Source organism: Teleopsis dalmanni, chromosome 2, assembly GCF_002237135.1.
Source record: "Teleopsis dalmanni isolate 2A chromosome 2, ASM223713v2, whole genome shotgun sequence".
NCBI classification, from domain to species: Eukaryota; Metazoa; Arthropoda; class Insecta; order Diptera; family Diopsidae; genus Teleopsis; species Teleopsis dalmanni.
In genome coordinates, this window is record NC_051847.1 from 72,967,637 (window position 1) to 72,983,386 (window position 15,750).

At 29.5% G+C, this 15,750-nt stretch overlaps 1 protein-coding gene across 2 annotated transcripts in view; it reads right to left on the reverse strand.

The window, feature by feature from the left end:
• Nucleotides 1-1,325: 1,325 nt before the first annotated feature.
• The window catches only part of LOC119683259, a 91,639-nt gene continuing 77,214 nt past the window's right edge, over nucleotides 1,326-15,750 (reverse strand). For both annotated transcript variants that reach the window (XM_038096899.1, XM_038096900.1), the window contains exons 6-9: nucleotides 3,600-4,117; nucleotides 2,030-2,189; nucleotides 1,679-1,831; nucleotides 1,326-1,612 (exon numbers count right to left, since the gene is read on the reverse strand). In XM_038096899.1, the coding sequence (XP_037952827.1) occupies nucleotides 1,415-1,612; nucleotides 1,679-1,831; nucleotides 2,030-2,189; nucleotides 3,600-4,117 (1,029 nt within the window). In that variant the 3' untranslated portion in view covers nucleotides 1,326-1,414. The remainder of the gene's footprint in view (nucleotides 1,613-1,678; nucleotides 1,832-2,029; nucleotides 2,190-3,599; nucleotides 4,118-15,750) is intronic.

The following is a 15,750-nucleotide window of genomic DNA, read 5'->3' on the forward strand; positions in this document are numbered from 1 at the left end:
ATAATATTAATTTTAATATTAATATTATTAATGTTTAATAATATTAAATTTAATATAAATATTAATAATGTTTAATAACATTAATTTTAATATATTTAATATTAATTTTAATACAAATATTATTAATATTTATACTTAAAGTGTTAAGCTATTGCGCTGGCTTTATTTTATTTAAATATCAAAATTTATTTATTATTGCAAATATATATGGACGGATTTTACTAGGGCACATATTTTAGACGTTGTAGTGCTGTAGCACATTATTTACTTACAACAAGTTTATTATATATTTTTCATTATATTAATAATATAATTCATTTTGAAATAACTTTCTCTGCTAACGACACACGAAAATAAGTTAATTTAAATATTCTTATAAATTATTATTAATAAAATAAATTAATTTAAATTGTTTATAGTTTTAAGTTTTAAAAAGAGTTTAGTTGCAATATATGACAAGATATACGAATAGTTTTTTTTTAACAAAAATGTAATTTACTAAACTGAAACTAAAAAACTTGAAACTTTGGTTAAGTAGTTATAACCTAGAGTTTAAAATAAAATAGTTTTACAGATATCACCTGAGTGTCGGTTGTATTCGTTGTTAAAATGTTGAAATTGCTTTAAATGTTATTACGTTAAAACGACCGACTGTTAAGCAATTAATTAGCATTTAATTAAATAATTAACCAACACCAAATTATTAATAGAAGTGCATGTTAACAAAGGATATTAAATGTCTTACCTAAAACTATGCTACAAATATTGAGTAACAAATATCTTCGAAGACAAGGTACCCTTTGCAATATTAGGGGGCAATGTGACTTATTGCCCAATAATATCATTCATAATTTAGTGCAAAGCAAAAAGGGAGTAGGGTGTGCCGTGGCTTAAAGTATACAAATTGACTTAATTAATTAATTCAAATTTAATATATAAAACCTAAGGTTTTTAAAGTTATTGCATATTCAAAGGCAGCATTTAGTTTACTCGAAGCAGTGAATTCAAATAAAATACAAACTTAATTAATATTTTATCAAAACAAAAAAAATTCTCTTATAGAAAATAACTTAAATCGCATAGCAAATATTCTTCTTATGAAATTTCTACATATTAATACAAAAAAAAAATAAAATAAAAAAAATTTTATAGTAAATAAAACTGTTTTGTGACTTAATTACTAATGGAAGTTGACTATAAAGTAGCGTAGCAGTTTTTAAAGATTAGGAATCTTTTTTTTAACTGTAGGCACAAAATTTTGAATTTTCCTCTTTTTTTACAAATTTTATAAATATTAGAATTTAAAACACTTTAAGTGTTCATACACAAATTTAAATAAATTTTAATAGTATAGACCGAATAATTTAATAAGTATATGTACTGCTTTGTAGCAATGGCAATACTTATGAGCTACTTAACTGCTATGCGAGAAAGCCGTATTTGTATATGGTCCACTGTAAATGGAGCTGCCCGAATTGGATACCGTCTTAGTGCTTCTTCTGGCCATTATGCACAAGACAGCGGCAACGACGGCCAACATTAGAATGAGACCGGCAATTGCTATGGCAATGGCGAATGTACGTTGCGATACGCACAAAGCGTCATCAAGTGTCTGAAAATTTTTCATTAATTAATTAAAATAATTATTTATTTTGTTTCAATATAATTGCTTAATTACTTTTTCTTTGAAGACTGAATCTTCATCATCTTCTGTTACATCAACATTTTCATTCACATAAAGACCAGTATCCACTTTAATGATTGCTTGTTCTTCGTCTTTGTTATCGGCGTTAGTTTGTCGTTTTGGTCGTTTGCCACTGCAAGTAGGAGCCTAAAAAAAATAATTTTATTGTTAAATTTAATTTAAATGCAATATAAGTTCATATATTAATTCTCATATCAGTTAAATAATTGATAAAAATAGTTGTAGCTTATTAATGAGGCAGCCAATTAAATTGCCTCATCATTGCGGTCATTAATGATACTGAAATCATTAATGAATATAACTTTCTATATAATATATCCTTACCACTTTACATTCGGGATCCTGCAAGGCACACAACCTCACATTGCATTGATAGTAGACAGACGTGGTGTACGGGAATTTATGTGCTGGGAATGTAACATTCGCTGCCATGCGATCAGTAGTGTAATTGAATTGTCCCATTATTTCATTATCCATTGGACAACTAAAAAAGAACAAAATTAATTATAATAACTGTAAAAGTCTGATATTATATATTCTGGTAATTATGCATAATAAAAGTAATATTAGTAAAGTTAATTAACCCTTAAAGTAAATAAAAATTAGTATCAAAATTAGAATACATAAGAAAGAGGTACCAAATATATTCACAAGTAAAAAAGGCACTAATCCGTGTCAGAATTCAACCTGGTAAAATTGTCTCTTAAGAAAGATTTGTGAAAGGTTTAAATCTATTAATACTACAGCCCAAAACCATAGGCCTTATGAAAACTAAAAAATAATCTAAAGGTCGTTATTCTAGAGTTTTATTCTAAGTATAAAAACACCTCTCATATGGCAAAGTTTTTATTTCCCAGGAGAAGATCAATCACAAAGAATATGCATTGAGCCGTCAAAAAATTGAAAGACATCTGGAAAAACCTGTCTATTAAAATATTATCTCAGATAACAGTTATCAACAAAATTCTAAATTCTCAAGTCCATTCTGCTTAGTAAAAGTAGATTGCCTGATATTCCCTTTTCTGGGAAGAGATACTTTCACGAACCAACGTTATTATCCCAGTAGTCGATTAATTTGCTTTTCGTCCTCTTCCTTCATTAAATTAAGTTTTTATGATTTCATAAAAAAATTCCGAATCAATTCATCATTAAGCAATAACTGAAATCCCGTACCAATAAACAAAACAGGTAGGTAAGGTAAATGGACTTAATATTTGGCAAACTAAATTCATCTGAGTCATAGAACATGGATTACTAAAGTTGTGACTTGTAAAGGACCTGACTAATAATAGCAGCAAAATTGCGGTTTAATTGGATTAATTATAAACATACGATTTGACTCTTGCTGACCTCGATTATAGAGTTGAATCAGAAACGGAATTACTTGACCCTAAATGTGATAGTGAGCAAAGAATTTATGCAGATGTGTCGCATGATTTGAAATACTATGACCTAAGTAGTGCCTAAATTTAAAGGATATGAACAGAGAAGTCATACTATGTTATCAAGTTAAGTATCTTTGAGTCAGAGAATATTTACTTTCTTCAAAAAATAGGTTGTATTTGCATTAAAGTGTTCATTTGTAATCAATGTAATCGCCGAGGCCCACTTTTTTAAAGACCCAGATGCATTCTATATTTTGAGAGCTAATATCTTACTAAATGAAGTAGACACAAGAGTATATGAGTATATATGAGTTACTAATGAAAAGTCATGTGGCTTCGTTATTAAGCTGCATCCACAAAGCGAATTTTGTATATCAATATGTCTAATGTTTTAGATTGGTTAACCGATATGGGTGACAAAATCTTTAACACTTATTACACAAAAAATTTCGAAAAAAAACATATATCCACTTTAAAGGAAAAGCATTCAATATTTCGTCAATACTTACCCATCTTCACCCAAAAGTCGTTGTTCACCCCAACCCAAACCATCACGTACAGTACAATCGGTTACATGTAAGCCATACACATCTTGCTTATCAATGCTTACAACCATCGTTAATGGATCTCCTATTTTGACATCATCGGCAATTTTATGTTCTGCATTATAAATTTTCATATGACAACCTGGCATAGGAATTTCATTTAATTCCTCATTCGCTTCTGCATTAGCAGCGGATTCATCATCGAAGACATCATCTTCATCTAGTTCATCACCAGTTGCACGATATTTATCCAATGAACGTCCATAGTCGCGTCTATCGGTTACTTCACTATCAGCGCTATGGAATGCTTGGGGTTTCTGTGCATGCTTTACTTGCTTGGAACTGGGTTTGTGTTGTTTTCGTGTTGCAGCATCACGACTTTTATACGCACAACGCACGTGATAACCACGACCTAAGTCGGTGATAAGTTTAAGGTGCGGTTGCAGAACGATTGTATTGAAGAATTCAATACGTCCGTCGTCCTGTAAATAAAGAAAATATAAACAAATTAAAAAAATGTTTAGAGATATAAATAATGAATAAAATAAAAAAATTGGAGATAATATTTTTTAAAAAATGAGTTAAAATCCGTAAAAATAGATCAACTAAATCTCGTTTTTTGGTTATGTAGTGAATATTTTAAAAGGAATATATAAATAATACTGGGTTTCGAAGCTCTTGTTGCAATTGCCTGATAGGGTATCTTACATTTGAGAGGTTTGCACCCAGATGCCCTGCATAAGTCCCCACATTCTTAGAAACATCACCAGTCACATATATGAACGCTGTCAAGAGTCAGGGCGTAGACCAAGTTTACCCCTTTAGCAACAGAATCATCATTTTCTTGACCCATTGTTTTACTAAATATCTATTATTCTATCATTTTCGAATTTAATTATTTTACTGAAAAAATTTGCAAAAAACTATCTTAGGCATCACATGCACACACCTTCGACATTGGTTTATCACAAGTTGGGGGGCTTATTATCTTATGCAATCTCTTTATATTTTGAAATAATATTTTTAGGAAGGTCATCACTTCATATGTCAACCTTGACATCCTAATCTATGGACTCTCTTTAGTATTTCGAACACACCCTTCGGAACTGTCACCACTTATCAGAGTATAATCTCATGGGCTAAATAATATAGCAAGAAAGAGCTGAAATCATAGAAGACCAGTACTTTAGTGCTGGTAAAAATATTCTATGTGTTAGCAGGCATTTTCTAAAATAAGTGTAGTTCCGTGGTACATATTGTGTACTGCTTTTATAGCATTTTTTTTTGTTTTTGTTAGTGAGGAGTTAGAATGTTTTATGCACATCAGACTGCCCGTCATTAGAATGGTGTGCCCAATTGTCTAAAATATGGACTAAAATACCCCAACTTCGGAGAGGCTTATTACCCCCGAAACCTTTTTCGCATAACTTCGGGAAAGGTATTTTTATATTCACGTTACTAACCGTGATCATTTAATTTTTGATCCGCGTTCAGACCTCCATTTTTCCACGCATTGTTTTGTGTCTGTCCTAGTTATTGCCTCTATAAATAGGTTGGTGAAAATAATTCCTATAAGCGTTTAAAGACTTTGGGTGATAATTTTTTCCGTAAATTCAATTATAATTTAGTTCACATGATTTAAAATCTGTTATATAAATTGATATCAATTTTCTTAAAAAAGTTTCCTTTTTCTCCTCTGAGACAATTTCTATGATTTTTAATCTCTTTCCGCCCGCATTAATATTCTTGAATAATAATTTTAATTTATGGATAAATAATTGCAACCTTCTATGGTTTTAATTTATGTTAAAATGTTGCGAAAATCAATCACTAGATTTGTTATTGTCTTATAAGGAAAATGAATGATGAAGTCAAAGTCTTTGTTAATGGAGGAACATTAAATCAGACAGATTTAAAGGAAATGTTATTAATCTACGTTAGTTTCTCACGAAATATTTTTTTATTTTTATTTTTATTATTCATGAAGTGGGAATTTTATGCGAATTCGCATTTGGAGAAAGTTCAAAATTGAAATAAATCAATAAAAACTAGATTCACATATAGTTTAACATTTCGATTTGATTAATTATACAATATTGTTTTTTCAATTTTAATATGATAAATAGATGTCATATCATATAATATCCCAAATACGGTGAAATCATTGACCTTTTTCTACGTATATTACGAAAACATTATCAATTATTATAAAACTTACTTTATATGATTATAAGTCATTTCAGTATAAGTCGTTTCAATATAAGTCGCTTTAATATAAGTCGCTTCAATATAAATCGTTTTATTATAAGTCATTTTATTATATTATTTTATTAGTAGTTTGATCAAATTAAATATATATTAAAACAATTTTAGTGATATAAAAAGTAACACTAGCCAAAAAAAAATTTTTACTACGGCTATTCGAATTTTGGAACCTTAGATCCATTAGTTCTAAAGATGTGCACCTAAAGATGTCAGGAAACAGATATAGCAATATTTGTTCCACACATTTTATTAAACAGAAACCAACAATTTTTATAGTGTATTTCATTAAATATATTAGATACTCGTACCCACAACTTTCAACTCAATTTATTAAAATTTCGATTTTGAAGGCTTTTCATTTAGTTCCAGCTACTATATAAACAAAAACTATCGACAATGAGAAGTGAGAGACCGAAATCCATGACAAAAAATTAATCGTATGTTTAATGAAAATCGCCAAAATTAATAATCAAAAACCCATTTGACATATAAAAGTTTGCAATAGATTTAATGGAGTATATCTACGAGGGTCACTATTTATATTTTGAGTCTAACAATGAAATAATACTAGCTTGTCGTAGTACTCTTCTTCTCGAAGTATTCTGCTTTATGCCTACTACACTTTTGTATGCGTTCGAACCATTTGTCAAATATTCAATCTTCCAATTGTTCCAAACTTCTTCAGACACCTTCAAAACATGGTTTTGTAACGCAACAATTGTTTCTTTCCACGCAATTTATTCTTGACGTTCGGGAACAAGAAGAAGTCATTGGATGCCGAATCTGTCATTAGGACTGTATGGCGGATGACCCATCAATTCGATTTTTTGATAGTTCAAATAGTCGGTTGGTCGGTTGCTAGACGATAAGTGTGGGAACTGTCGCATTGTCTTATTGGAGAATGCTCCAACGGAGCTTATTTGTTTTCCGTATTTCACTGAAGACTTCCGGGAAACAAGTGGTTGTATACCATTCGAAATACACCGTTTTACGTATAATGGTATACTCGTCGTTGCCACATGACCACCAGTTTTCTCGAAAAAACAGGCGACAATTTATTTCAAAGTGCTTCATCGCCAAATGTGGAAATAAGTTGATCGATGCATTCTTGTCTCAATAATCCATGTCAAAAGTTGTAATAAATCATCGCATGAAAATTTTCCCGCGTTAATTTTATTTTTTCGCAAAGACTCAATTAACAAATCATTGTAATTAACACAAATACGGCTCTTTTGACAAAAAGTCTAAGGTAGGTCAGATAACACCTGACAACAATCAGTGTTGCCAAGGCTCAAAGTATAAATAGTGACCCTCCAAAACTGTACGGTACCTGTAAGCATCAACTCATTAGAAGGTAGGCTGTCCTCTGGATTTGATCTAATTTTACAGTCTTACTCTGCATGTCGAGGTATGGCCATAAAAAAAGTATTACATGAAATATCGGTTTGACGAGCGATATCACTCTATGAATATGAAAATAGAGAACTATTTAATGATTAAAATCCTATTATTCTCATATAAATAAATTAATTACAAAAAGTATTCACTGTGTGTTTATAATATCTTCAATAAATGTTTTAAATGACTGTTTATTCGTATGTGTAAATCGCAGTACCACTTCTTATCCTAAAAATAATTCTTACACTTGATTTTGGGATTTTTGCATATAACTAATTATTTAATTTTTTTATTATGTACCATATAGAAATATTAAAATTTTACTAACAATTAGTAATGAAATATTTATATGCATACAAATATATATGTACATACTTTCGTATTATTATTGGCCTCTGAAATTGGTATATTGGAAAGTGTTGCGAATGCGCCAGGCAATATATGTAATTTTAATATTCTTCATTTTTTTTTCTCAGTCAATCTTAGTCAGAATTTTTATGGTTTAGCATTTCTATTCATAATTGCTAATATATGCAATAACTGTTTCGGTTATTTAAGTACCGCAGCACCACTTCCGTGAATGAAGATTGTGGTTTTCATTCTTTATGTGCATACACATATATAATATATAAATACTATTATTATTTCAGAGTGAAAATTACTAAGAACAAAGAAGAATATTTTATTTTAATTTTTATATGTATATTTTTCCTTAACACAAAAGCTTGCAGTAGCAAACAAAAGACTTAAGCAACAAACTTCTGAAGAAATTACTTTTTCCGCTTTTGCTATTGTGAAATGTGCAAAAAACGAAAGAAAATCAGAAAATAAAAAATTTCTAGAAATAAATATTAAATATTAATTTTAAATCAGTTTTTATTTTTAAAACTTCAAAAGAAGCTATATGTTATTCTATTATGATGAAATAATCTGTAAGTCGTAATAGCTAATTATAAATAAATAATTAATTTTTATTTAATTTTCATATTTGAAGCATTAACGCTTGGTTGGCTTTTCTAAGTATTAGCAAAATTGCTGTACTTTGATATACCACAAATGCTTCCTAGTACAGAGCAAAAACACAATCGTAAGATAAAAATCTATCCGGATTGTCTTATTATTAAGTTTTTCTTAGCAGATTTATTGCTTGTCCGCTGATTACATTTGTATGGTTTTCAACTTGAGATTTTATGCTCAACTTAGTGTGACGCTTTGTCTGTGGCTACCTGAAAGAACATTATAGAGTTTCTGTTGTTCCTACATATGGACAGCATTCTTTAAGCAAATTAACAGTTTTGTTTTTTTTTTGTTGAAATATCATTACTTTATGTTGTTGGGATTAAGACAGCAGAACTACATAAGTTAAATTTAAATTGAAGTTGAAAGGAACTGTAGACAAACTTATGACTACTGCTGCTAAATTACGATTTTCAGAAGAAAATAAACTATAAAAGCATATGTGTACTCTTAAGTAACATAGATCAAATCGGAAATAATAGATTTCATATATGTATACTAACAAAAATATAATCGAAAATAATAGATTTTATAAATGTTCTCTTAAATAACGTAGATTAAACTGAAATTGATAGATTTTATATATGTAAACTAACATAAATATAATCGGAAATTATGGATTTCATAGCTCTACTGTAATTACTAATAAAACAGGTATTTAAAACATTTATTGAAGATTTTATAAACACTGCAAATTTATTCACTTTTTGTAATTAATTTATTTATATTAGCTATATATAGAAGGAGAGATAAAAGAAGGTTGTATATCAATCAATAATACAATAATTATTTAGAATACTAAATAATTCGAAAATCAGTACTGCTCTGGAAACTTGAATGCAAAGGATGATTTTCTCTTTAGTCCACATTGAATATAAAATGACAACTAAATTATGGTTACGATCAAAGAAGACCAGACTGTGTGAAATCTAAAGGAACTGAAGATCAATTACATTATCTTTAATGCCGTTTATATAAAGCATAAGGTAAAGTTATGAATATCGTTCAAAAAGATGTCATGCCAGCACAAGGGATAATCATGCCAGCACAAGGGAACTGAAAATCAAACGTAATACTATTTAAACCCGTGTTGATTCTTTTCTTATCTAATCCCATACTTAGGAGTCTTTGTAATCCCTCCAATCCAATCCCTTCCTACTATTCAAAAGCGTATTCAAACCCTTTTTTGTTAGCCCCTGCTATGGAGTCTTTCTAATCCCTCTAACATTCACTAGTGTAATCAGAGCATAGCTAGTGGAAGTAACTACTTTCTTTGAGTTACAGTTCCAAAATGTTATCTTATGTACAAAAATAAGACAAAATACGTACAAGAACTATTGTTTCATTAATGTATGTCTATTAAATTAAATCTAAAATTAGTTTATTCAAATTAACATCATCATCATCAGCGTTGCCGCTTGGAGTGAACTTTAGCTGCATTAACCAGCTTTTTCCATTCTGCTTTGCGTGATGTTTTAGATCTCCAGCTTTGGATACCCATTTTCCTGATGTCTTCAGTCACGTTGTCGAGCCATCTTATAAGTGGCCTACCTCTGCTGCGGTCGTTATGCGGCGTTATACTCCATATCGAATATGGAGTATTCGATTTTGTGGTCTATCGTCCGGCATTCTCATGACGTGTCCTAACCATCTCAAGCGTTGCGACTTTGCGAACTTCTCCACAGCTTCACCATCACAAAGTTGTAGTAGCTCAGCATTCGTACGCCGACGAAATTCTTCTTGATTCAGTCGGATGGGACCATAAATCTTTCTCAGCACCTTTCTTTCGAATGTTCTAATTTGGTTCAAATTAACATAATCTGTGTTAATTGATATCTCTTATCTTTTTATTCAAAACATAAGCATTACAAACAAATTTTGGAAAATAAATAATCATAATTGTTTATAAAATTCTAATAACCCATTGCTCCCATAAACAAATTGCCCCTCAATAAATCTTTCTTTCTTAAGAAGAAAGAAAATAGATTTTAACACCGGTTCCTAAAGAAATCTTTAATCCTAACTTAACCTATGGAGCTAAGACAGATATGTGAAGACAGATATTGATATAGTTTAACGAGATTAGTCAAAGACTCTAGGATCAATTATGTTATCCAACACAGTAGAGTAGGAACTCACCAATAGTAGTGCTATAAAGGGATAAATTGATCACACACCTAATGCATAATTTCACATTAGGATATCTATTCTTGCCATTAACTTTATTCTTATAGAAGTTGGATCATCATGTTACGAAAAGAGCTTACTTTCCATGTCAAGTTTCTTACCTACAGTCACAGTTTGTTATAAGATACATGAGTGTCTATCAATAATCTAAGGTACGTTTTGTATGTCTCTAATATGATTTAATGAGCATTAACTATGTATTTAATAACCTCTTCTATCTTCTAAATGTCAACTAGGCTATATTTTATTAAATGTGATAAGCTTTAGGGAACACCCTGATTGGTACTATATTTATTAATACTTACTTACTACCTAGGTGGCCATTACAGACGTAAATCGTCCTTGGCCGCGTCGAGTAGCCTTCCGATTAGTTGCTTTCTGACTAGTTGCTTAACAATATGCACATATAGTTCTTATCAGCGTGTTATCCAAAGTTTATCACAATTAAAAAAATATAGTCCAGTTGACGTTTGGAAGATAGAAAGGTTATTAAATTTATAGAGTTAATGGTTTATTAATTATATTGCAGACTAAAAGACTGAAACAATATATCATATTGTTCATATGTGCTTTTTTGTTAAATTAATTATGAACGTTCGTTATGACGTAAGAGTAGAATAGATTAATTAAATTTTATTGTTATAATTAACTCCTGTTCAAAGTATTTTTTATGTATTTTATTAAGTTTCTAAGCTTCTAAGTTTCTAATTTCCAAATGATTTCTTATAAATTTCCATTTTCATGCCAGAACAGAGCCACACAAGAGTTCTACTTTTAGCTGACAACAATGAACTAAATATTATACATAAAATAGTAATCCATTAATGCAAATTAATTATTTTAGAATTATCCTAAATTAAAATTATATTTAACTGTCTTCTCTCCCTTTCTTAAGTTCAGAATTTGAGGAATAAATAACTTCATTTGTTGGCAAACCAGTCAGATGTGAAGTTAAAATTCTTTAATAAAAATGCTAAGCTACTTTTCAAGTTGAAAATTTCACCTGAACAACCTCAACAATCAATCGCTGGAAACGCTAATAAGACTTGGCAGTTCTAACGTAAATTACGTGCCTCGTTTTCCCAATGCGCAACACTGAATCAGCACAACACGCAATGCGTACTCACAGCCAGAAGAACGTAGAAGACCGCAGAGGAACGTAGAAGACCGCAGAGGAACGTAGAAGACCGCAGAGGAACGCAGACAAATGCAGAAGAACGCAGAAATAGAAAGACTGACGGGCGGACTTAAGTCGGTTTCCATATATGCGAGTAGAGAAGAAATAATATTTATTTTTATTTGTAAATTAATGATGGCTAGAAATGTAATCGTAATGCTTATTGTGTTTCTTCCAAGTTAATATGAGAATGAGTTTGTCGGTCTATAACTGTTCGTTCAGTTCTTGTGCTAATTTAAGACTGTTGTTCCCGCACTGAATTTAGAACATTTCTTACTTTAGGTTTGCCAGCATGTAATCTGCCAATAAATTAGAAAACCGGCATGCGAGCTAAGAGCACGGAAATAAGAAATTACGTACTCGTATAGACTAAAAATGAGGTACGGAAATACTTAAGAAGAGAGAAAAGTAGGAAATGTTTACTACATCTATAAAGATTAGATTTTTTTTTCAAATTTAATTATAGAAATAAGCAATTTGATTGTTAATAAAAATAAACAAAATAATTTTCATTTTTTGTATTTCAAATTTTTCATTCAATTAAATTTAATTAGTAGAAATTTATTTTTTAATTGAAAAAAAAAAAAATTAAGAAATTATTTACAGAAAAATGTTGAGACATATTTTAGTTATAATTGCAATATTTAATTAAAATAATCATGAAATTTTTATTTATAAATTTAACTATTTTTAAATCTAAACTGCTAAACACGAATTTCGCATATTTTTCTATAAAATAAAATGTATAGGCCTCTGAAATCAGGAAGGTAATACTCTAGTAGTCATATAGTCCACTCTTTATTAAAAAATTACAAATAAAATATATATATATATATAGTTTAAAAGCTTTTCCTGTTTATGCTCTTCAAATATTTAGTACGAAAAAGGCATATGAAGTTTGTTAAGTTCTTTCTAAAGTAGTGTAGAAGGCATTGATCTACCTATAGGTATGTTTTATTTAACGCCACAAAATAACATTTTATGTTTGTCTGGCTGCGTGTTGATCCCATAACCTGTTTTTCTATCTGACTGCCTACTTAGGTGACGATCTACCTATCCATCTGCATGTCTGTCTGCTGTTCTACTTATCTGTATCTCTTTTTCGATTTGGCTGACTACAGAAATTCTCATCTGTTATTCTAATTGTTTTCATGCAAACAATTTTTAATTACATTAAAATTATTATAGTCTATTTAAACAGTTTTTAATAGTTAAATGGTCCAGATTTAACAGCGCTGCATCACTATTACATGTCAAATTAAACTGTCATCCATGTCCACAAAAAGATTCTTTAGGATTTGCCTTTTTCAATTATTGATCGCTTATAGTATGTTCCCACTGCAGCTAAATCAACTTATATTAATCAAATTAAGATTTAGGCTTTTCCTTTGGCATAAGTTAAAAGGTTCTGTGAAAGTTGTAGGAGATCTTTGTTTGTTTACAGCTGAATGATGAGTATTTATTTTTAAATTATGTGTGTTATTGTGTAATGAAATCAAATATATATATGATATATAAATTTATTGATATAATTTTTATTTCAATTATATATTTTGTTTATAAAGAACAAACACTTTGTCTTTTGTTTATCTACATTTTTTTTAATGTGTCAAATGCCCTTTTATTAAATTTCCCTTTTGGGAAATATATTTTGCAATATTGCATTCGATATTTTTGTGGTAATTTCCCTTAATTTAGTTAAGGGTAACTAATTTAGAAATCACGTAAGCTTTTTGTAAGGTTAATCAATTTCATTAGCGATCTTAAACCAAATAAATTGTTTTTATAAAAGCAATGAAACATACTATCATTAACTACATAATGTGTCAATACTACGAAAATTGTGATTATTTAGTACGTTTAACTGAAACATTACAGGAAGATAATTGTCGATATACTCGTCCATCTGAGTAGACTATAGGCAAATCTGTAAAATAATAAAAAGAAACTGAATTGGTAACAGATGCGCTAGACATTAGAAATGCTTACTCGGTTGCTTCGTTCTACTGAAGATGTGAGTATAAAAGAGGATCTAAATTTATCTAATAATGGTGCACATAGCATTTGGGTCTATCATATAGACGTTATAACGAGTTTTACATTTGGTTATGAATATCCATGCTTTTAAAGTTTAGTAAGTATAGAACTTATGTTTTACAAACCTGAAGTACGTACCACATAATCTGATAACCTTATCAACAACAACACTGAGATGATGTTTTTTCTTATCGAATTTTTATTAGTGAAGAGACTTAGGACGTGTGCGAATTAGGCTAAGTTGCATTCTAAATGAGGGAAATTCTAAATTGTACCGATAATGTAGTGATGTATCGATACGTGTTTATAAATGGCTAAATGAGTGCAGTGCAAAAAATCTCAAAAAATCTCCCATTTGCTTTCCTTAGTCCTTAGTACGTTTAGTACGTTTAACTGAAACATTACAGGAAGATTATGGTCGATATACTCGTTCATCTGAGTAGGCAAAACTGTAAAATAATAAAAAGAAACTGAATTGGTAACAGATGTGCTAGACATTAGAAATGCTTACTCGGTGCTTCGTTCTACTGAAGATATGAGTATAAAAGAGGATCTAAATTTATCTAATAATGATGCACATAGCATTTGGGTCTATCATATAGACGTTATGACGAGTTTTACATTTGGTTTTGAATATCCATGCTTTTAAAGTTTAGTAAGTATAGAACTTATGTTTTACAAACCTGAAGTGCGTACCACATAATCTGATAAGGTCTTCGAACAACAACACTTAGATGATGGTTTTTCTTATCGTATTTTTATTAGTGAAGAGACTTAGGACGTGTGCAAAAAATCCCAAAAAATCTCCTATTTGGTTTAGCATCAACTTAGACTAACTCGCACACGTCCTAAGTTGCGTTCTAAATGAGGGAAATTCTAAGTTGTGCCGATAATGTAGTGATGTGTCGATACGTGTTGTTAAATGGCTAAATGAGTGCAGTGCAATAAATCCCAAAAAATTTCCCATTTGGTTTAGCATCAACTTAGCCTAACTCCCACACGACCTTAGTTGATGATTTAGAAATACTCAGCAATGAAAATATCTTCGATATTTTTTTTGAATTATATATTAATATAACTTAAATGTACAAAAAAATAAATTAAAACAGAAAACAATGAATCACATATACAGAAAAATATTCATTATTTATATTTATTTTATTTTAAATTCGATCTGCAACGATAACTGCTTCAGCAAGTTTACTGAATTTAATTTTGACGTCATAATTTAATTTCAAATGAAGTTTATTTTTTTCTTTGACAAAAAAAAACAAAATTATTTACGGTCAATAAAGCAACAAATCTAAGCAACGTCTTGAAGACTCAACTGCATTAATGAAGAGCATAACTGTCTTTTCGGATTCAGCTATTATCTCTATTATGGCATTTTTTCTACTTTTCCTAAGGCATTGTGTCAAATTAGACAAAAGAATTCTTTAAGAAAATTTTATTTCATTTGAAGCAGAACAGCATCTGAAGTTCTTCACAGTTTGAAATTTATTTCAAAAATGTTTTATAACTTTGATGACAATCGTGAAGTTAACTTAATTATGTTAATTAAAGCTCTTTAGTCAGAAAATAACTTATAAAATACGATTATTAGCGGTAATTTAAATTTTAAGATAAACTATTTTTAACAAAATTATCTAGAAATGTTGAATTCTTAACATTCTTAACATAAATGTTAAGTTCTGATTAAATGACACAGAAGATTCTTTAAGTCATTTACAGATTCATTAATTACAAGATACAAAGTATACTTTAATATGATTTTAATATTTTTAATATATATCTATTATTAAACCTTATTAACTAAATTTTATTTTATTCATATTAAAATCGTCATCTTTAAATCAAAGTTTGGAAAAGAAATCAAATCTATACAAAACAATTCACTAAGTTTTATTTCAATTATTAAAAATCTCGACAGGTGACATATTTTTACCAGAACTAAAATAGACCTATTATGTTCATTGTGTAAATGAATGATGACCTTGCTGTGTAGGAATGACATATAGTATATCGGCACGTCAA